Raw genomic sequence first — 25,500 nt, forward strand, 5'->3', positions numbered from 1 at the left:
CGATCGGCTGGTGCTTTTTACGTGCCACCGGCACAGAAGCTAGTCAAGGCGGCGCTGCACTGCGCCACGTTCGGATGGTGCTTTTTACGTGCTGAAAGGAAGCAACAGAAAGTAACAAATATATATATGAAGCTATTATGTTACTTCTCATATATATTTGAAGGTGCATGGCTCAATCGTGAGTTCAATTCCCGTCATCTTCATCACATTGAACTATGTTAAAGGTTAAAGGGTCAAAGCGAAATGCAGCCACATTTTCTCTACAAAACTACTTTAAAACGTTTTCCAATGGCTGAATGACGAAACGTATTAATCTGGTTTCTGCCCTAAATATTCTGCTAAAGTAAGGATGCATCTTGTACACCAGCAAATACTCAGTGAAGTGCAAGTAAATCAGTTGACCATAAGATTGACTCCTCGTTGTGAAACGACGGAGATCCACCACCGATAAGGAAAATTAGTGAGTACAGGGAGATAAGCAAGGGCATGAGCCTAATTACGGTTTCACTCCTGTATGAATACGTATGTGTCTAGTTAAATTGTTCTTTTCAGAGAATAATTTACCACAGATATCACAGTGATACGGCTTTTCTCCTGTATGACTTCGTTTGTGTCCAATTAAACTACTGCTTACAGAGAAAGATTTACCACAGATATCACAGTGAAATGGTTTTTCCCCTGTGTGAATGCATTTGTGTGTAGTTAGGCTATTGTTTTCAGAGAATGATTTACCATAGACATCACAGGGAAATGGCTTCTCTCCTGTATGAATGCGTCTGTGTTTAGTTAAGCTAACTTGTATAGGAAATGATTTACCACAGATATTACAGTGATACGGTGTCTCCCCTGTATGAACACGTCTGTGTACAATTAAGGCACTTCCGTTAGAGAATGATTTACCACAGATATTACAGTGAAATGGTTTCTCTCCCGTGTGAATACGCCTGTGTCTAGTTAAATTACTACTCTGAGAGAACGATTTACCACAAACATCACAGTGAAATTGCTTCTCTCCTGTATGTATACGTTTGTGTACAGCCAGATTACAACTTGCAGTGAATGAATTACCACAAATATCACAGCGAAATGGCTTCTCTCCGGAATGAATACGTTTGTGTTTGGTTAAGTCACAGCTTTGAGAGTATGATTTACCACAGATACCACAGTGATATGGTTTCTCTCCTGTGTGAATACGCTTGTGAGTAGTTAACACACTATTTTGAGAGAATGATTTACCACAGATATCACAGTCAAACGGTTTTTCTCCTGTGTGAGTACGCTTGTGTCTATCTAAGAAATCACTTCTAGTGGTTGATTTACCACAGATATCACGATACAATGATTTTCGCATATTTGTCAGCATTTCTTTGAGGAATCAAAATAGACCCAATCCTTGGCCTTTCTCACCACATTAAAGTTTTACCCCTATCTTTATCCTTCTTTTTATAGTTTATTCCTTACAAATATTTCCACTGCAAACTTCACTGATATCTAAAGATGCTATAAATTAAGAAAGTCATCAAAGAGTAACGAGAATGCAAAGCATCAGCTAATGAAATAGAAAAATGTTGCTATTAATCACAGTTCAGAGCAAACATTTCATAGAATTTCTACCAAAGATTTAAAGAAATAGTCTTCGATGCGTTCTGTGTAAACTTTTCCTCAAGACTTTAAAAGACGAAAAATGTCGAAGATGTATTCATTATAAAAGAAAATTTCTTTGATGCCAATGTCATCCGTAAATCTGAAATGATAAAGAAACAGAATTAGATAGAGAGAGAAAGATCAAAAGAGAAATGTTACAATATTTCTTTATTAATTAACAAATGACATCATATAACATTGGGTGAAATGTAAAAATTTGTAAACTACAACTACTCTTTAACATTGGGTAACATTACTCATGCACGCACATATATACATATCTCTATCTATCTATATATACATATATAAATTTATGGCGATCTTTCGTCTCTAGTAGACCTTTCCGTCGATGATTTCCGTAAAAAACTTTTATTTTTTTACATATGGGCTTGCGGGAACATTTGAAGTAATGAGAGCGAAAGAGACTAAGAGGAAGCGATTTTATGACGATACATACACACACACACATACATGCAGACATACATATACACATACACCGACTAAAAAATTACACTGAATCGGCCATACATAGATACATACACACACACATACATACATATACACATACACCGAGTAAAAATTTTCAGTTACCTTTTCCTTTCACACACACTAACAGAAGCACTTCACTTACACAACATACTGTCTGTCTCCCACACCCCATCAAACACACACACACATGTACATCAATGCTTCGGTAACTTCAAAAGAACTTCCCTCGACATAAAATCGCTTCCTCTTAGTCTCTTTCGCTTTCATTACTTCAAATGTTCCCGCAAGCCCATATGTAAAAAAATAAAAGTCTTTTACGGAAATCATCGACGGAATGGTCTACTACAAACGAAAGATTGCCAAATTTATATATGATGAGTTCAGGTTAGGCGGGGAACAATATTTTGATTTTTTGGGGCTTCATTTTTGAGAACTCCCTGAAAAGATGTGGTTAGGGTCACAGAACAATGATATAAACATTTTTGCAATTTCAATTCTGGTAACTCCCCAAACCGAAAGGATCCCGCATTTCTGTAGTAATGCCCTAAATTTACTGACAAAATATACGTTATTAAACGATTAAAGGACTCAAAAGAAAATTACACAAATCGGGTGTCAAAAGGGGAAATATCGTTTACCAAAAGGAAACCCGTTGTGAGGGAGGTCTTCCTGCTTGTCTTCAGGAATACTTAAAAAGCTGACAAATGTCTGTAGATATAGACTAACCTCCTATGGTTCAGTTTCTTGTCTTAGATATTACACACCTCCGTTAACAAGTGTGCAACAAATGCTATGTAGATATATTTTTTCACTTACCATTAGAATACTTGTTGATCTGACCAGGATCCTTTCTTGAAATCGAGTTTGTTTTTCCCACCATGGATAGTAGAAAGGCGCACAATACTTGCTACAAAGGGGCATACAAACAATTCGTGCTTTCGATCTAAGGTCCAAATGAAATATGAAGAAGGGCGAGCAAAGTTCCTCGATTGAAAGCTTTCCCCCCCCCCTTTCCTGTAAAATAGGGAACAACCAACTAAAACTGTGATCAAGAGAAATATTAAATCACAAATCATGTAAGTCGCTTCATGTTATTCATAGAGATCAACGTTTACCTGAACACGAGGTATTACTACATCTGATATAATTAGATTCGTCTTAATTAGAAGCACGTGCAGAAGCTGTTGATAATTATTCCCGCGCTTGAACGACACCGGTGACATATATTAAAAGTCCCCGATATATAACACGAAAAGACATTAAAATTATATTAATTAACACCTTTAATTGCATCTCACCCAAGGTAAATGATAAAAACCTCATCCAGCTAAATAGTAATTACGTCTCAACAAGAGTGTCTGCGCACGGTCACTGAACCTGCTAAAAATAGCAGCCAGATGTTTCTGACATCATTACATCTTAGCATTAGAATGCATATAATCGTATGTTTGTTCATTAAACGGACATATGATTAGAAACACAGCAGGTGGTGTTCCCTACGCCTTTATCAGGGGTCGCCAAACTTTTTCGACCATCGACCCTCAACTATAGCGAAAATCTAAACGGAGCCCTTCCCGGCTTTGAAATTTCTTTCTGTTTTTTTTTCCCGGAATCCCACGTTTTTAGGCCATGGAAATTTCGATTCTGGAAAAGATTTTTTCAACAATCCCAATATCAAAATTTCAGTCCCATATCCCTTTCCTTCGTTTTTTAACTTTTTCCTTAAATAGAGGGGGAAGGGTTCCGTTTACGGCGGGGGGAAAGACAATGGACCGCACCCTCTTTCCGATGGTTTTTTGGTTTTGTTTTTACAGGAACCCACGATATCGAGTGCGGAGATTCTAAATCTGCAAAAACAATCTGCATTAAAAAATTTTTAATCTCCCCACGCAATTTCTTAAATTTTCTACTAAAAACAAAAACCGCTAAGTAACGGGGACATAAACTCACCAGCATCGGTTGTCAAGCAATGCTAGGGGGACAAACACACACACGCATATATATATCTATACATATATACGACGGGCTTCTTTCAGTTTCCGTCTACCAAACTCACTCACAAGGCTTTGGTCAGCCCGAAGCTATAGTAGAAGACACTTGCCCAAGGTGCCACGCAGTGAGACTGAACCCGAAACCATGTGGTTGGTAAACAAGCTACTTACCTCACAGCCACTCCTGTATGTATGTTTGTGTTTGTGTGTCCCCCCAAAAATGCTTGACAACTGATGCTGGTATGTTTATGTCCCCGTAACTTAGCGGATAGAATAAATGCTAGGCTTACAAAGAATTAGTCCCGGGGTCGATTTGCTCAACTAAAGGCGGTGCTCCAGCATGGCCACAGTCACATGACTGGAACAAGTAAAAGAGTATGTCTTACAGTGACGACATTGAAGTTGACGATGATGAAATAGATATAGGAAATAACATATTCTACAGTGAAGATAATGAAATTGAGGCCGGCAGTGGGCAATTTGAGACGAAAATCTCTATAAATTACACCAATAATCATTTGCATGGTTCCTGTATCAGGGGACCAGTATTTTGTAACACAATATATGAGTAAACTTTCTTAAAATGACCAGGTGAAGATTAAAAAAACCAGAATTGAAAGTGAAATCTCTATGTGTATAAAGCTGAAGTTGTCTGTGTGTGGCAGGTTTTGTAGCCTTCAACTAACACTATCTCCTTCGTGGCCGACCGATTGATGGCCGGAATGAACTATTATAGAAGTTATTTCCCTTCATTTCATAGTATTTCTCTAATTCTCTCCTAGATGGCTCTACTGACAGGTGGGATTCCCTCCAGTATCCCCCTTAGTTTTATTCTATTAATATCTCTATTGTGTGTCAAGGTGCTCATTTGAGGGAATGATTTGCCACAGATCTCGCACTGATATATCTTCTCTCCTGTAAGAATATATTTCTGTTTAGCTAAAACGCTAAATAGAAAATCTCACAGTGATAAAATCTTTATTATGATCTTGAGATCGAACATAGAAAACGACATAACAGTACAAAGAATTACAAAAATGGGATATTTTCCTTTTGAACGGCAGTTTTCAACACAATTTCTAGTTAACTAAACACTTTTAAACTTCGTATACTGGCAGAATGTGTCAAAATAAAACATTTTTTTCTCTTGGCTTTCTTGACAAAATTGTAATTTGTAAGTTTAACGTAGTTTAATATTCCAAATTTTAACCAATCCTATGCCCTCTATTGAGCAAAAATCATTTGCTACGTCTAAAACAGACAACATCCTGTCACTAACCCTTCAACTGCAGAAGGCATATCCTAATGTCAGCCCTTCTACAGAGTGCACTGGGTGTTATTTTTTCTTTTTTATGTGACAACAAAACCGTCAGGGTCCCCAAGGACCATGCAAGACAAAATAGCTCAAAACTGGCAGGGTGGAAGGTAGTATTGAAGGAACGTCACTTTGTGCCCGTTGACAGGTTTAAGGGAGAAAGGGAACAGGGTCCAGATATAGAGCAAAAAAAAACAAGCACAAAATAGATATTTTATTCATTATTCTTTATCAAGAAATTCCTCGCTTCACCTCCAGAGAAAACACAGATTTTCAAAAATGGCCAGCTAAGTCCTTAACTTTCAACCTGTTACTTTCATATTTTTAAGCGTTTGTTTGGATACCTTGATCTGTTCCCCTTTCGTTTCTCTATTTATCTCTAAACATGGCGTCTTCATGCATTTTTAAAGTTTACCTTTTCTTTCAGCGCCATCTTCGTTGTTTATTCCATTCTCCTTCAAAATATGCTCCCTCGTATCATATATCATATCGTATTTATTATTTATTTTTTCATTCTCTCTCTGGCTTTCATCCATTTATCTAATTATTTTTCCCCTGAAATATAATATTCAAACTAGTTGCTTCGATGTTCGCGCCCGCATTCCCACCCCCTCCACCAGTACTGGAAGTTTCTACCCAAATACCGGAAGTTCTACCCCTGTCTTACTTAACTACCCCCCACCCCCACTCGCACCTATGTAGGGTTTATCTGATCATATAGCGCATATGTGTCGGTGGCACATAAAAAACACCATCCGAGCGTGGCCGTCTGCCAGCCTCGTCTGGCACTTGTGTCGGCGGCACATAAAAAACACCATCCGAGCGTGGCTGTCTGCCAGCCTCGTCTGGTACCTGTGTCGGTGGCACATAAAATCACCCACTACACTCTCGGAGTGGTTGGCGTTAGGAAGGGCATCCAGCTGTAGAAACACTGCCAATCTGACTGGCCTGGTGCAGCCTTCGGGCTCCCCAGACCCCAGTTGAACCGTCCCACCCATGCTAGCATGGAAAGCGGACGTTAAACGATGATGATGATGATGATGATGATGAAAGGAAAAAGCCTGTGTTTTAGCAGACCAATTAGTGTTAATTATCGTTATGACTTCATAAATTTTGACATTGAGACAGTAACACGTCTCTGTGAATACCCCCATGTTTATGCATGTGGCTTTTTCGAGAGAATCATTTGCCACACATGTCACACGGACATGGCTACTCTCATGTAGGGATTCGTTCATGGACAGTTAAGTTAGGTCTATGAGAGAATGCTTTAACACAGACACGACCATTACATAGGTTTTGTCTGGGATGAACATTTCCGTGTGTAGTTACAACACCATTTCCAAAAAATGAATTACAACAACTAATGCAAGGTTATGGCTTCTCCCCTGCATGTGTATGCGTGTGTCTATTCAAATGATGCCTTTGAGAAAATGATTCACCACAGATCTCACAATGATAAGGTTTCTCACCAGTATGAAGGCGAATGTGAGTAACCAAATGACTATTTTGAGAGAATGATTTACCACAGATCTCACAATGATATGGTTTTTCTCCTGTATGTGTACGTTTGTGTGTAACCAAATCACTATTATGAGAGAATGATTTACCACAGATATCACAGTGATATGGCCTCTCTCCTGTATGAATGCGATTATGAGTAACCAAATAACTATTACGAGAGAATGATTTACCACAGATCTCACAATGATAAGGTTTCTCACCAGTATGAATGCGATTGTGTGTAACCAAATAACTATTACGAGAGAATGATTTACCACAGATCTCACAATGATATGGCTTCTCTCCCGTATGAATACGCTTGTGTAAAGTCAAGATATTGCTTTGAGAGAATGATTTACCACAGATCTCACAATGATATGGTTTCTCTCCCGTATGTGTACGTTTGTGTCTAACAATGTCACTACTGTAAGAAAATGATTTTCCACAGATATTACAGTGATATGGCTTTTCCTCTTTATCAAGGTTTTCTGATTCAGTTAAATTATTCATTTTGAGAGAATTACTCAATGTAATTTTTGTAAAAGTGTTTTTCATTTCCATGAATACATTTCTGTTCACTTTTGTCACTTCATTCAGATAACAATTTAATGCAATGTTTCTTCCATACATTCAAGAGAAAGAAAAATATTTCGTTGTTCCTTGTTATAGATTGTATTTATATACAGAGGTAGACTTATTCATGAATGCTCCTTATAAATATACTGTCTTCCTTTAGGTGATGAGAATATCAAAGACACTTCTGAATGGAGAGATTTCCTTCACGTCAACATGTTGTGATATTCTGAAATAGAAAAAGAAGCAGTAAGATAAAACTGGACAGTTCACCAACATAAGTAAATAAACATTGCAGATTTTATATCAATACTATTGTCATGCATTTACTGTCCATGCTTGCATAAGTAGATTGAGTTGGAAGGTGTTAGAAGCTAATGGGAATGGAGCTAGCCAAAACGAAAATATAGTGGGCATAACATGACCAGAGTAGTGAGTTGATGCCATCCAGAATTTCGCAGAGCAAAGTTGCCACAAGTGAAATGGGCTGTTTAAGAAGTGATCAGAGTTAATGATGAAGAAGCATTGTTACTCGTCTGCCGCCTTTCCGCTAACTAATTAAAACTCCCACTTCTCTTCATGGGCACTGAACTTCCCTCTAGGATCCATGCGTGCCCACACTGATGGGCTGAAGAATGACATAGCAGAACCGTGCTATGATGTGAGAACTAAAATAGCTTTCCTGAGTTGCTACAATATTAAATACTGGCAGAATCACTAAGATTTCGGATTAATTGCTTAACAGCATTTCGTTCGTAAATAGCTTTGTCAAACTAGAGATAAAAGCAATCAGGAATGGGAGTGTGTCTGTGCATTGTTTATTTCTCTTCAATCAGGTACACACTGTGAGGGCGAGTACGATCGATCATTTGAGCATCCAGATGCCCCTCCCACCTAACCAGGAGTCCCTTCTCTGAAGACCAGCTTGCTAGCTAGCCCACAGTGAAGGTCCCTCTTTATATTTCGTCTGTCATGAGTTGGTGCCCCAAATGTCTTTCCTTCCACTGAGGTCGACTTTCATCCTTTCGAGGTAAATAAAATAAGCAGTAGAGCACTCGAGTCCCTGAAGTTAACTCGTCCCCTTCCTACAAATTTCAGGTTTTGTACTTAAAAATACAAAAAGAAAAATCATTATTATTATTATTATTATCATCAACATTAATATTTTATAAACCCCAAAAAATCCTGACTCCAAATACATCTTACAATTTCATGAGTCCTTCATGAAAAAAAGGGACAACGGTAATTATTCTTCTTCCTCTCGTAGGGGTTACGACTACTCACGGAAATGGCGACACACATCTTTGTGAGCAGGGAGGATCTCCTCAGTAGAATCAATAGCTGCAAACCCTCTGAACACCTCACGGGTTGTGTCCGGGTAGAATGGATATAATTCGCCTCTACCCATCTATAGACAGAGATTTTCTTGTGGGGTGCTTGTAAAGACAAGAACATTACATACGTTGGTGAGACATCTAGAAGCATTGCAGGGGGATGAAATAAAAATTAGAGGCAGCATGACCCCATAACCAGTCCTCCATACTCTACCAAAGGTACTACTCAAAAAGAATGGTCCCGGTGCGCGCACTTGTGCTAGTCTGTCATGACTGGTCGATCCTTCAATGACTACCTAGCGCGAGTATGCAAATTAACAGATGCGCGCATAATAATATATGTATATAATGGCTGAATATATATCAAATAAAATGGGTTTTGTCTAAAACAAAGTAAATAAAAGACTCAACAAAAGAAATTACTTAATTTGTGTTTTATTTTCTTTGTTTAAAAAAAATTATTGTCAAAAAAAACCTCATACATGTCTAGCGCATGCGAGTGTGATTTTTAGTCGCGCACTCGCCTTACGTAGTCTTTGTAAGATCGACTAGTCACGACTAGCTAGCACCGGGACCACACTTGTAGAAAAGTACCCATATATATATAGTATATATATAGTATTATATATATATATATATATATATATAATATATATATACTATATATATATATATATAATATATATATATATATATATATATATATATATACATATATATATATATATATATATATATATATATATATATACATATATATATATACTATATATATATATATATATATACTATATATATATATATATATACATATATATATATACTATATATATATTATATATAATATATATATATACTATATATATATATATATATATATATATATACTATATATATATATATATATATATATATATATATACATGTATATATATACTATATATATATATATATATATATATATATATATATATATATATATATATATATTATATATATATATATAATATATATATATATTATATATAATATATATATATAAAAACTTACTTGGAGGAGATGAAATGAAACAAAACGAACTGAATCGAATCTACGTGAGGGCGCTCAGTCATACAATAGTGTAATAAATAAAATATATGCATACATACATTGATATATGTGCGTACCTACATCTATATGTATATATACATGCATATATAATATATATACGTGAGTACAGGACACCATAAATAGACGTAGAACTCAACGAGAAACGAAAATGTAAAAACAAACATGGAAACGGATCTTTTTTAACAACGACAAAACAGAGTACAAGACAAACTACACAAGGAAAAATCCCCTTCATCAGCTGTCCCTAGTTCAACTCCAGCGTGTTTCGAAGGTGAGGACAGAACACGACTCGCCGAACTAGCCCTTCCTGCGAAAGAATTAAATAAAATTACTTCGCAGAGGGGTAAAAGCAAGGAAGAAAAAAATGTGACAAAAACAGGACGTAAAAACAACACAATAAAAATACAGTACAAGAAATAAAAACAAACAAGAAAACAAACAATGAGGGCCTTTTTTGGCCTAGACGAGGAAAGATTCTTAAGAGCGCTGGAAGAACATGTGTTCAATGTTAGAAGGCCCCAGGCGAAAGAAAATAGTCGCCCGCTGTAACAACACACTGCGCAGCATTTTTGCCCAGCATGGGTGTTTGCTGCCCTGCTCGCAATTTTATTAGATTCAGCTGTGCATCATTAACCAGCTAGAGTAGACGCAGGAGTGGCTGTGTGGTAAGTAGCTTGCTAACCACCACATGGTTCCGGGTTCAGTCCCACTGCGTGGCATCTTTGGCAAGTGTCTTCTGCTATAGCCCCGGGCCGACCAATGCCTTGTGAGTGGATTTGGTAGACGGAAACTGAAAGAAGCCTGTCGTATATATGTATAATATATTGTGTGTGGTGTGTTGTGTGGTCTGTGTTTGTCCCCCTAGCATTGCTTGACAACCGATGCTGGTGTGTTTACGTCCCTTAGCGGTTCGGCAAAAGAGACCGATAGAATAAGTACTGGGCTTACAAAGAATAAGTCCTGGGGTCGATTTGCTCGACTAAAAGGCGGTGCTCCAGCATGGCCGCAGTCAAATGACTGAAACAAGTAAAGAGAGAGTAGCTGTCCTCTTGGGGTTAAAAATCACAGTTGAGTCTGCTCAAACGGACATCCATGTTAAACTGGCTACGAATATTACTTGTACTCTTTACTCTTTTACTTGTTTCAGTCATTTGACTGCGGCCATGCTGGCACCGCCTTTAGTTAGCAAATCGACCCCCAGGACTTATTCTTTGTAAGCCCAGTACTATTCTATCAGTCTCTTTTCCCGAACCGCTAAGTGACGGGGAAGTAAAAGATCTATCTGCGACGATTTCATCTCAATCGAAGGAGAGGGCTTTCTCCGTCCGGGTTGCGGATCCGTGGAATAAGCTGCCGGATGAGATGGTGAAGATGCCGACGACCGCTCGTTCGGTCAAAGTCTCCCTTGACCACATGTGGCCTGAACTTTTACATGAAAACACCACCCTGTACATAACTCCATGTCCCCCTACATGGCTTGCTTTTTGCTTTTTGAGCCAAAAAATTAACTAGCACCAGCATCGGTTGTCAAGCGATGTTGGGGGGGGGACAAACACAGACACACACATATATATATACATATATACGACAGGCTTCATTCAGTTTCCGTCTACCAAATCCACTCACAAGGCTTTGGTTGGCCCGAGGTTATAGCAGAAGACACTTGCCCAAGGTGCTACGCAGTGGGACTGAACTCGGAACCATGTGGTAAGCAAGCTACTTACCACACAGCCACTCCTGCGCCTATAATAATTAATATATAATAATTATTATTTCAGTTCTGTATTTAAGAGATGAGGAATAATTACATTGTTTACATTTGACGGATATTTGTCCTCATCTTGTTTGTTGTTAACGCAACATTTCGGCTGGATACCCCTCCAGCCTCCATCAGGTGTCTTGGGAGAAATTATGCACGGGCGAAAGCTGGTCTTGTAAATAATAATCATAACATTTAACTTGGGTATTTCCGTGGGTTGTGGAGTATAGATATAACGAAATTATGCCAGCAATGTCTCGTTTTAAACTTGAAGAAAAAAAAAGCCTTGCGTATTTATTCTTAACTGTTTCAGGTGTAAAATCCGCAATTTCCAAGCAGAAAACAGAATCGGATTGTCATTTGCTTCCACGAAATACCCGAAGTGAAATGTTTTAGTTTTGTCGAGTTATATCGAAGGAATGCCTCCGAATGAATGCGTAGAAATTATAAATTATTATTACTTACAAGAAATTAATTAACGTTTAATTAAGCGGATTTGTCGATTTCAACATTCGGGTGGTTCCGGCGGTTCCGGCTTGGCGAATATTTTAAAGTGAAAATCTTCAGAGATCAATAAATATTAGTCCTGTTATCTAACTTTTGACCCCGAGAGATCGATGTGTTTGCTATCTCAGCTGATCTCCTCATATTTCGCCCTCGATCCAAAACAAAACATCAGGTTTGTAAATACATATACCGTGGCTCTAATATAAGTACCTCGTGTTACTTCTTCCGTACTACTCTGATTCCGGACATAAAAATCTAGTTAGGGGCAAATTAGTTTTTTTTTTTGTGTGTTTTTAGCTTTAAGTAAAAGCAAGAGAAGATAACTCTCAATCTCGGTTTTCACGTGCTATTCCTATAAGGTGGTACTCCTACACATGTGCGCCCCTCGATTTTGTTTCCTCATAACTTTTAGAAAAATAGATAATTTTTAATGAAATTTTCTACAAATACGCTTCAGATGGCGTAGATTCTGGGTACTACTAGCGAACAGTGGCCCCGGTGCGCGGTTCCGCGCTAGCTAGCCGTAAGTAGTCGATCCTACAACATTTTAACCCTAACCCTAACCCTGAACCTAATTTTTTAACCCCAACCCTAAACCTAATTTTGTAACCCTAACCCTAAGCCTAATTTTTAAAACCCTAACCCTAAACCTAAATCTAATTTTTTTAACCCTAACCCTAAACAGTGGTCCCGGTGCGCGCATCCGCGCTAGCTAGACGTAAGTAGTCGATTCTACAACTTTTAAACCCTAACCCTAACCCTAATCCTACTTTTTTAACCCTAACCTTTGTTTATAAAAATAATTTATTTACTTAGTTTAAAAAATTATGTAGGATCGACTACTTACGTCTGGCTAGCGCGGATGTGCGAGTGCGCACACCGGGACCACTGTTCGCTAGTAGTACCTAGATTCTGATTATATCGGAATGTGTTGCGAAAAAAAGTTTTTCCGTGATTGGAAAGAGAAATTTAGGAAAATTCACACAAGTTAGTTTTGTTCCTTCGTAACTTTCAGGAAAACGGGTATTTTTCAATGAATTTTCTACAAATATTTCTCAGAGTGTGTAAATGTGTAAATTACGATAATATTGGAATTTAACATGAAAAACAAAACTGTTTGGCACGACATGATTTTTTTCTTTTTTTTTTTTTTCAAAATTTGAAGTTTAATCTAGATATATGTGAAGGGTGTCAGTATGTATGTGTATAAGCCCACCAAATTTATATTTTCATATTAAATTCCGATATAATCATAATCTACACATTCTGAACCGTCAATATCACTCCGACCCTTTCTTCTGTTCTCTCTCTCATCCTTTCTATTTCTTCTCATCCTCTCTCTATTTCTTCTCTTCCCCTCTATTTCTTCTCATCCTCTCTATTTCTTCTCACCCTCTCTATTTCTCCTCTTCCCCTCTATTTCTTCTCATCCTCTCTATTTCCTCTCATCCTCTCTATATCTTCTCCTCCTCTATTTCCTCTCTATATCTTCTCATCCTCTCTATTTCTTCTCTTCCTCCCTATTTCTTCTCATCCTCTCTATTTCTTCTCCTACCCTCTCACTGTCTTACATGAACCCAACGACGTTTTCCCGCCTTTTCCCTTCCCAGCAGACGACACCCTTCTACAGAGACAGACGACCATTTAATCTGTTCTTGTATTCTTGTGTATTTCTGTCATTCTTTACGCAATTTTCCATCTAATGTCCACTTTAAAGGTAAAAAACTATTTTATTTTTCACTGAAAAAAATTCAACAAAACCACATTAAGTTTTTCTTGTGTTTGTTTGACATTTTGAATTCGTTTGAGAAAGTTTTCCATCTCTTGTTTCATTTTAGATTAACTTGTTAAAATAATGGAAATTGAAAAAAGTCAAATGTATTTTTGATTGAAAAATTTATTTCTCATTAAAAAAAATATCAATAATATATTTAAAAAAAAATTTCGATATGTTACCTTCAATTTTCATGTCATTTCATGGGAGAAATCTATTTTGACAATGTTTCTTGTAAAGACACACTGTATATAGATACCTGCATCTATGTGTATATAAGTGTGTATAAGTATGTATGAAATACAGATATATTGTCTTTTTGTGCGTAATACATGCAAAAGGAACAGATGTTTACTATGAGTGTATGATAGACATGTATAATATGTGTGTGTAAATATATTATATATATATATATATATATATATATATATATATATATATATATATATATATATTCTTTTATTCTTTTACTTTTTTCAGTCATTTGACTGTGGCCATGCTAGAGCACCGCCTTTTAATCGAGCAACTCGACCCTGGGACTTATTCTTTGTAAGCCCAGTACTTATTCTATTGGCCTCTTTTGCCAAACGCTAATATATATATTATATATATATATATATATATATATATATATATATATATATATAATATTATGGCTGCCCCCTCGTTATCGAGTATAGCCATTGCACGAAGCTTAACTGTTATTGATGCTGTGATCGAATGTGACTTTTTAGCCCAGCCAAAGATCTACAATGTCTTGTACAGAATTGCAACTAAAACCTTTACCGGTAAAAAGCCGGCTGTAGTTGTACCTGGACTTCATGTACCTTTGCATGTCGTTTAAGTCCTCCTGCCGAATTACACTCTCTTCCACATGCTCGACAGATATGATTAGTATGGTGTGTTACACCACCACCAGTGGCCAGGTTGTCACTCATCTGTCTCGTTTATGTAATATATATATATATATATATATATATATATATTACATAAATGCGTCGCACTAGGAGGAACTCTTAAAGTCAAAACTATTATAATTTTTGACTTTAGGAGTTCCTCCTAGCGTGAGGCATTTATGTATATAAATGTTTTATGGAATATACATATATATATAGGCGCGAAACATCGCCATATAGACCTGTGCTACGACAAGCGAAACATCGCCTGTGGCTAGTTTCGGTTGTAGTAGCACAGATTCCGTCGATTTCCGTAAAAAATTTTATTTTTTTACATAAGTAATGAGAGCGAAAGAGACTAAGAGGAAGCGATTTTACGACGAGAAGGTTTCACTTTGAACCGGCCTGTGTGTGTGTTGATGGGGTGTGGGAGACAGACAGTATGTTGTGTAAGTGAAGTGCTTCTGTTAGTGTGTGTGAAGAGACAGACATACATATACACATACACCGAGTACATACATACATACACACACACACCCATACATAGATACATACACACACAACATACATACATACATACACACACACATACTTACACACACACACACACACATAGATACATACACACACACATACATGCAGACATACATATACACATACACCGAGTAAAAATTACACTGAATCGACCATACATACATACACACATACATACATACACATACACACATACATAGATACATACACACACACATACATGCAGACATACATATACACATACACCGAGTAAAAAATCAGTTATCTCTCTCTTTCACACATTACTCTCTCTGTCTCTTCGCACACACTAACAGAAGCACTTCACTTACACAACATACTGTCTGTCTCCCACACCCATCAAACACACACAGGCCGACTTCAAATGAAACCTTCTCGTCGTAAAATCGCTTCCTCTTAGTCTCTTTCGCTCTCATTAAACTTATGTAAAAAAATAAAATTTTTTACGGAAATCGACGGAATCTGATCTACGACATACGAAACTTCGCCATATGTGATGTATGTATGTACTACGTATGTTATATATATATATATATATATATATATATATGTATGCATGTATGTTTGTATGTATGTACGTATGTATATGTACGTATGTATATATATACTAATACAATTGTTTGTATTCCACCTGCCTTCGTCTTTTGTCTATTTTCATAAAGCTTCCCGTTATATATATATATATGTTTGTATACGTATGTATATATGTACGTATATATATATATATATATATATATATATATATCTATATATAATATATATATATATATATATATAATATATATATATATATTAATTTATTATGTAGAAGGAGCTTCTACAGGACTAGAACTGTTTCATTCAAGAGAAATCTTCAGGAACTTGAATGAAACAGTTCTAGTCCTGTAGAAGCTCCTTCTACATAATAAATTAATTTTACTCTGCTATGTATTGAGTACCTTATTTACTGTGGTTAACCCCGAATCAACCCGGGACCTACATATATCTATAATATATATGTATATATATATATATATATATATATATATAGTATATATATATAATATATATATGTTATATATATATATATAATATATATGTATGTATGTATGTATGTATGTACATAGTATGTATGTATGTATGTATGTATGTACATATGTATGTATATATATATTATATATATATATGTATATGTATGTATGTAGTATTTACATATGTATGTATATATATATATATATCTGTTATATATGTTTGTATATATGTATATGTATATATGTATGTATGTATGTATGTATGTATATATATATTATATATATGTATGTGTGTATGTAATATGTATGTGATATATATATAATGTATGTATGTATGTATATATATATTGTATATATGTATGTATATATATATATGTTATATATGTATGTATATATATATGTATGTGTGTATGTATTCTCTTTCCCTTTTGTTTACGTTTTGCATTATCTCTTTTCCATCTGCCCTTCTCTCACCCTCTCTATATTTCCCTCTCTTTTCTATATTCCTTTCTCTCCCCCTCTCTCTTCTTTGTAGCTGCCTCTCTTTCTCTGTTCCCTTCATACTCTATCACTCCTGCCCCTTTCTCTCTCACATTTCTCTTCTTCTCTCCCAACATACCTCTCTGTCATTTATTACATTCGTTCTCCTTTATTACGCTTTCTCTTCCCTCTCCTCTCTCTCTCTCTGTCTTGTGCGTCTCTATCCCCCCTCTTCCTTTACCAAATGTATAACTCTCTTCATCTCCCTCTCTCTATGTCTATTTATTTCTCTTCGTTATCACTCTCTCTCTCTCATTCCCTCTTTCTCTCTCTCTGTCTTTATCATTAGGTCCCTCCATTCTTCCTTTTGTTTCCCCTCTCTCTTCCTTTTACTCTTTTCATCTCTGCGCCTTTCATATTTCTCTTTGCCGTCCCTATCACTCCGACCCTTTCTCCTCTCCTCTGTCTGTCTTGTGCATCTCTTCCCCCCTCTTCCTTTACCAAATGTATAACTCTCTTCATCTCTCTCTCTCTATGTCTATCTATTTCTCTTCGTTATCACTCTCTCTCTCTCTCTGTCTTTATCATTAGGTCCCTCCATTCTTCCTTTTGTTTCCCCTCTCTCTTCCTTTCACTCTTTTCATCTCTGCGCCTTTCATATTTCTCTTTTCCCTCCTTATCACTCCAACCCTTTCTTCTCTCCTCCCTCTTCCCTTCTATATCTCTCCCTCTCTCCCTCCCTTTACATCAAACATCCCACCATTTCCCGCCTTTTCCCTTCCCAGCAGACGACACCCTACAACAAAGACAGACGACCATTTAATCTGTTCTTGTATTCTTGTGTATTTCTGTCATTCTTTACGCAATTTTCCATCTAATGTCCACTTTTAAAATAAAACTATTTTATTTTTCACTGTAAAAAATTCAACAAAACCACCTCAAGTTATTTCTTGTGTTTGTTTGCCAAGTTTTTTTCTTGTTTCGTTTTTAAGATTAACTTTTTGAAATAATGAGAAGTTTGACAAGAAAAATATATTTTTGACAAATGATTGAAAAATTTATTTCTCATTAACAAAATGTCAATAATTTGTTTTGTTTTATATCTATAAAGTAATTATAATATCGAAAGTAATTTGTATGAATGGAATTATGGATATTTTTGAGTGAGATAATACATTATATTTTAAGATCATTATTGTGTAAGAATTTTCTCTTTGATTTATCTAAATTTTCAAATCATTTTGTCTTTCATTTTTAGGTCATTTCACGGGAGAACTCAGTTTGATATTGTTTCTTATAGAGACAAACTATATAGATACGTGCATCTATGCGTAGACATGAGTGTGTATAAGACATGAAATATAGATATATCTATATGTCTGTAGTTCTGCGAAATACAATTCTACCCTAAACGTGTGTGTGTACATGTGTATGTGTGTGCATGTATATGTGCAAAGATGGAGAGAGAGAGAGAAAGACAGAAAATGGGTGCAAAGAAAGAGTGAGAGTGAAGAAAGCGTGGATCTTTGCGGTTTGACCGGCAGTTTTTTTCTAGCGGTGTCATGAAATTTTCACCCATAATTATGACCCCAGTATTGATCTATTGCATTTCAATCTGTTTTAGGGTTAGGGTTAGGGGTGGGAGGAAGGGTATCTTTTTTTCTTCAGAAATGTAAATAAACCCAGTTTGTTTCTTAAACGAGGGACGTATTCATACGGCACAGAATGTTTTTTTTACCTCAATAGACGTCAGTGATTGGTTGAAATTGCAGAAAAAACCCAACAAATATCTTACAAACTATAGAATTTTCTCAATAAAGCCAAGAGAAAAAGATGTTTTATAAACACATTCTACCAGTATACGAAGTTTAAAAGTGTTTAGTTACCTAGAAAATTATTATTCAAACCGAAAAGATCCAAGATCGATACTAGGGTCATAATTATGGGTGACAATTTCATATGACACCGCTAGAAAAAACTGCCGTTCAAACCGAAAAGCTCCTCAAATTGTCTTTCTTTATTTTAATGACATTGCCAGGTTTGGAGAAATCTTTATTTCTGAGGTTGTTTCTTTCCATAAAAGATGGAGATCTGGACTCTCTTCGTCATTGTGATGTATTTTGACTGACACACACACACACACACACACACACACAAAGATACTGCTGAAAAGATCCTGGCTCTGGGTAAAAGAAAATAGAGGTGGATCAGTTAATTACGATTCTATTCAGCATATTTCCTCTCTCAGATTCACCCACTCATTGCAGCGGTCCTTCAGTTTTCCTAAGCCCTGTAAAAGAATTTGGAAATTTGAACCTCCAACCAGATCTTCCGCGACACCCGTAAAGCAAGGAACTTTTCAGCAAGGGACAAATTTAGCTGCAGATCTTATGATTCTATAAATAGTGCACAAAATGCTTTGAGAATTGCAGTCCCTGATGTTCAGTACAATGTATTTATTATGCTAGTTTTGACTTTAAGAGTCCCTTCTAGTGTGAGGTATTTACGTATGGTAGTGCCCTTAATATGAATAAATACACACACACACACACACACACACACATATATAATATATATATATATTATATATATATATATACTACAAAATTAGAAAATGGAGAAAACATACTTAAATCAATCAAACATCAACCATCAGATGATACCCAATCAATACTTTATTACACCATTACATAACAGTAAAGGCATTATACAAAATATATTGTAAATATAATTAGACAAGGAAATAGAAATATAAAATATAATATATAATTATATAATTATATATATATATATATATATGAATGTTTTATTTTTTGCTATTTTCTTTTCTTTTAGATGAATTCTAAAGCTGATATTAACCTCAACAATGTATCTGGGGATATTGAACCCTTTTTCACTAAAGCACAACTGGAGAATATGTCTAAATAAATACACACACACATATATGTATACAATATATATATATATATATATATATATATATATATATATATATATATATATATATATATATAAAGAAGACCAGCTCGGAGGAGAAGAGTCTGGAAACTTAAAGATCCTGAAAATGGACGGAGATTTAGAGAAGTTCTACTCGAAGCTTTCGACGAAATAGAAAGGGATATAGCATCACATAATGTGGAAGCCAACTGGAGGTTTCTACGGGACAATCTGCTGAGAGCCACTGACCAGATCTGTGGGTGGAGCAAAGTCCCATCTCATCCCAGGGTAACATGGTGGTGGAACAATGTTGTAGACAGGGCTATTAGAGACAAGAGACAGGCTTGGAAGGACTGGAGGAAACGCGGTAGTAGGGAATTGTATCAGACTGCGAAAAGAGAAGCTAGGAGACAGGTATATTTAGCTAGAGGGGAAGCAGATTAGAAAAAATTTGCCAATGTTCTGCACCGCGAGGACCAAAGACTTGAGGTGTTTCGTGTTGCAAGACAGTGTGTGAGAGAGAATCGTGATGTGGTAGGAGAGAAATGTGTCCGCATGGATGATGGTTCACTTGCGCTAAATGAGGATGCAAAGAGAGAGGTTTGGAGATGCCACTATGAAAGGTTGCTCAACAAAGAGAATGAATGGGATAATGAGAGTCTGCCGAATGTTGACCCAATAGAGGGACCAGCTATCCGAGTTGACAGTTCCATGGTAATTAAGGCAATTGGAAGCATGAAGACAGGGAAAGCCCCAGGCCCATCAGGAATTACTGCTGAGATGCTCAAAATATCTGGCAGTGTCGGCTATAGCCTAGTCACCCGTATAGTTAACCAGGTGATACACGAAGAAGTCATACCCAATGACTGGTGTAGCAGCATAATAGTTAACTGCTACAAGGTAAAGGTGACGCCCTAGATACAAATAACTACAGGGGTATCAAGCTGCTGGATCAGGTAATGAAGGTTACGGAGAGCGTTATAGCCCAACTAATTAGAGAGAGAATTAGCTTAGATGAGATGCAGTTTGGGTTCGTGCCAGGGAGAAGTACTACTGATGCTATATTCCTGGTAAGACAGCTGCAGGAGAAATACCTAGCCAAAGATAAGCCCCTGTACCTGGCTTTTGTCGATATGGAGAAAGCCTTCGACAGGGTCCCCCGATCCCTTATCTGGTGGTCAATGAGGAAACTAGGGATAGATGAATGGTTAGTGAGTGCTGTGCGTGCTACGTACAGGGACGCTGTTAGTAAGGTGAGGGTTGGCAACGAGTACAGTGAAGAATTCCGGGTGGAGGTTGGGGTCCACCAAGGCTCAGTCCTCACCCCCCTCCTATTTATCATAGTCCTCCAGGCAATAACGGAGGAATTCAAGACAGGATGCCCCTGGGCGCTCCTCTATGCTGACGACCTTGCTCTAATTGCTGAATCACTATCAGAACTCGAGGTGAAGTTTCAGGCGTGGAAGCAAGGATTATAATCGAAGGGCCTTAGAGTCAATCTAGCTAAAACCAAAGTCCTAATAAGTAGGAAGGTAGACAAATCTCAAACACCTTTAGGTAGATGGCCCTGCTCGATCTGTAGAAAAGGCGTAGGTAGGAACTCTATAAGATGCACCAAGTGTAAGCTATGGACACATAAGAGGTGCAACAATGTCAAAGGAAGGCTAACTAGGAAGATAGTTTTTGTATGTGGCAGATGCTCTGTTCAAATAAAGACTGAAGAAGCGCAGAGACCATCTTCCGCCACATTCCAGGAGAAAAACTTAAAATTGTTGATAGTTTCCGTTACTAGGTGACCAAGGTGGGTGTGCTGAAAGTGTAACTGCTAGAGTAAGAATAGCCTGGGCAAAGTTCAGAGAGCACTTACCTCTGCTGGTGACAAAAGGCCTCTCGCTCAGAGTAAAAGGCAGACTGTATGACGCATGTGTGCGAACAGCCATGCTACATGGCAGTGAAACATGGGTGTGACTGACTGAGGATATGCGTAAGCTCGCAAAAATAAAGCCAGTATGCTCCGTTGGATTGTGTAATGTCAGTGTTCATACCCGACAGAGTGTAAGTGCCTTGAGAGGTAAAGTTGAACCTAAGAAGCATCAGATGTGGTGTGCAAAGAGAGGCATCTACGCTGGTATGGACACGTAGTAAGAATGGATGAAGATAGTGTGTGAAAAAGTGCCACACCCTAGCGGTTGAGGGAACCTGTGGAAGAGGTATAACCCAGGAAAACCTGGGACGAGGTGGTGAAGAACGACCTTCCGCTTTAGGTCTCACTGAGGAAATGACCAGAGACCGAGACCCTTTGGAAGTATGCTGTGCGCGAGAAGACCCGGCAGGACACATGAGGCCATAAACCCATGGCCCTACCTGGGACGTAGTCAGTCCACCTGTGCATACCTTCCTTCTTGGGACACATAACTCTACTTGTGAAGACCTGTTGAGGCAAGTGAAAATCAAATCAAATCAAAATCGATGAACATCAATAGAATTTGTATTTTTGTGGTACCAGTGCTGGTGGCACGTAAGAAAACCATCCGAATGTGGCCATAGCCAGTACCGCATTGACTGGCCTCCATGCTGTGGGCACGTAACAAACACCATCCGATCGTCGCTGTATTTACCCGGTGCATATCGCCACACACTCCCGGAACTGACGGCATCGATCGCGCCTATGTTAAACGATGATGATGATGATATATACACACCTATATATATGTAATTTGGGTGTATGAGAATATATATATGTTTATGATCTAAAAGGCTCCAGATAGGGCGTGGTTTGAAAAAATCTTATGAATTTGAGCCATATTCATTATTCAATAGAAATCTAATCTGTTTCTCCTCTAAATATTTAACTTTCTAAGTAAAGCGACACGTGACTTAATATGAAAATGAAATGAGAGGGAGAGACTAAGAGAGAGAGGGGGAGAGGAGGGAGAGAAGAGACAGAGGGTGGGGCGAGAAAGCATAGAGAGATATAACAACGCAACAACTCTGAGAGTGTAGTGGGTGCTTTTACGTACGACTGGCACGAGGGCCAGTCGGCAGTACTGGCAATGGTTCACACTCGAAAGGGTGAATTTATGTGCCACCTGCACAGAAGCCATCAGCTGCTCTGGCAATGATCATGCTCAGATGGGTGCTCTTAGTGCTCACTGGATGGGTGTCAGTCATTGAATTTGCGAATTTGATTCAATTTCAATTTCACTTGCCTCAACAGGGCTTCGCAAGCAGAGTTTAGTGTCCAATGAAGGAAAGGTATGCATAACTGCGCTGGTTACACCCCTGGCATAGGCCACTCGGTTTGCTGGGTCTTCTCATGCACTGCATATTTCCAAAGGGGTCCTCAGTCACTAGTCATTGCCTCGGTGAGGCCTAAAGTTGTTTGAAGGTTGTGCTTCACACTCATCCCAGGTCTTCTGGGTCTACCTCTTCCACAGGTTCCCCCAACACTAGGATGTGGCACTTTTTCACACAGCTATCCTTATCCATTTTCACCACATGTCAATACCAGCGCATTCGTCTCCCTTGCACACCATATCTGATGTTTCTTAGATCCACCTTTCTCTCAAAGATGCTTACACTCTGTCGAGTATGCACAGACATTACACATCCAGCGGAGCATACTGGCTTCATTCCTTGCGAGGCTGTTTACAAAAGGCCTTCAAGACAAACCAGAGGAAAATTTACTGAAATGGTCTTGGTTCACCAAGGCAGTTCTCCAGGACACAAATCTGTTCCAATGGCTGCTGGTTTAACTGTGGATTTGAACTTGTTGACATCGATTTATCAATCCACCCTTGACAGAGCCAAAACACTCCGAATCTGGCCATTCTGCTGGTTGCTGTCTATTTGGTGTCAAATTTCTTTTCATCAGTGAACCCCAGTTAGGGCAGCATGCTTTCAACAATCTCACGCATGATAAGACGATTCTCTCCACTCTCATGGCTTCGTAAACTTGTATGAAGCTCAAGACAATGGATCATCTTTTAGCGTTGGGTCCTGAGACCCTCCTTCAGTACTGGGATCATTGATGTTCAGCATCATTTTTCTGAGGGAATGATGAGGATTTCCCCATATCTTCTCTCTGGTACTTATGATAAGCTGAGTGGTCTGCACATTGCTTTTTTGGCCACGTCCAGAGTGATCAGCTGTGGAACCAGTCTCTTGAAATTTCTTCACACTTTTCTTGACTGTTGTTCGGTTACTTTTAAGCATTTTTTTGCTATAGTTGTATTACTTTCGCCTCCTTGGAGAGTATTAGGATTGAATTTCGGTCTGTAGCCATTATCTAATCTATAAATATAATTTATTTAGTCTGAAGCAAACACAAGACACACTAAGCTTTTACAATGATGTATAATTTTCATATCTTTTCGCATCTATTGATTGTCATTAAAGTTCAAAATTGGGGGCCTTAATTTCGGAACACCTGTACAACACACTCACATACACATTTTCATTATCTTCTTCTCTCTCTCTCTATCTCTCTCCTCTCTCTCTCTATATATATATATATATATATATATATATATATATACAAATACACATACATAAATACATAGATACAAACATAATTAAAATACGGTTCCAGGAAATAGATGGTAAAGTTTTTATTTTTCATTCCCTTCGACAATTTATCCCTAATTAGTGGTTTGGACTTTAGCTGTTCCTTCTAGTGTGAGGTAGTCCAAGATGGACACCCTTATTGTGTTTAAATGTACACTGTATTTTATACATACAAACATATGTACTCACCACAATATAATGTAACTCATAATTTCTTTGTAGACGACCTGAGATTTATGCTAAAAGTGTTACCAAGGCCAAAAACAACTGGAATTAATTCCAACCTTTTCAGCTGAGATAGGCATGGAATTTGGCCAAAAGAAATGTTCAAATTGGTTATAGAACAAGGAAAGTCAGACCCCAAACCCAAACCAGTGCATCAACGGTCTCTCCCGCTCCTCTCTCTCTCTCTCTCTCTCTGTCTTTTTATGTATATCTCTTTACTTTTTACTCTTTTACTTGTTTCAGTCATTGGACTGCGGCCATGCTGGGGCACCGCCTTTCGTCGAGCAAATCAACCACGAGACTTATATTCTTTGTAAGCCCATACTTGTTTTATCGGTCTCTTTTGCTGAATTGCTAAGTGACGGGGACGTAAACACACCAGCATCGGTTGTCAAGCAATGCTAGGAGGACAACACAGACACATAAACACATACACACATATATATACATATATACGACAGCTTCTTTCAGTTTCCGTCTACCAAATCCACTTACAATACACTCCCATAAATACATATGTACATACATACATAAAGGTATAAAACAGACATGCCATCATAATTACATATATATACATACACGCATACATGTATACAAAATATGATAGCAGAGTGCTGTAAAGTTAATATTTAAGTTGAATGATTAACTTAAAACCAACTGGATAAATTCCAACCTTTTCAGCTGCTATTGCTAGACGGCCGTTCATCCGACCTTTCAACAGGTCTTGTTTTATTGTTGGGTTTCTAGCAACGCTCCTCATCTGGATATCCAGGTGGGGTTGCCAGTTTAGTTGCTGACAACCCAACCATGTAACTGGTTGTACTGGATTCCATGT

The 25,500-nt window shown here is 37.5% G+C and overlaps 2 protein-coding genes across 3 annotated transcripts in view; one reads left to right on the plus strand and one right to left on the minus strand.

The window, feature by feature from the left end:
- The window catches only part of LOC118768190 (zinc finger protein 665-like), a 360,963-nt gene that overhangs the window by 8,614 nt on the left and 326,849 nt on the right, over nucleotides 1-25,500 (plus strand). The gene's annotated exons all lie outside the window — the stretch shown is intronic.
- On the minus strand, nucleotides 774-8,923 carry LOC118768072 (zinc finger protein 723-like). The gene is made up of 4 exons (XM_036513867.1): nucleotides 8,800-8,923; nucleotides 7,726-7,744; nucleotides 7,021-7,282; nucleotides 774-962 (listed from the first exon to the last, which is right to left on the minus strand). The coding sequence occupies exons 1-4, from the start codon at nucleotides 8,921-8,923 to the stop codon at nucleotides 960-962; spliced, it is 408 nt and encodes a 135-aa protein (XP_036369760.1). The 3' UTR covers nucleotides 774-959.

This window comes from Octopus sinensis, linkage group LG27, assembly GCF_006345805.1.
Source record: "Octopus sinensis linkage group LG27, ASM634580v1, whole genome shotgun sequence".
Lineage (NCBI taxonomy): Eukaryota > Metazoa > Mollusca > Cephalopoda > Octopoda > Octopodidae > Octopus > Octopus sinensis.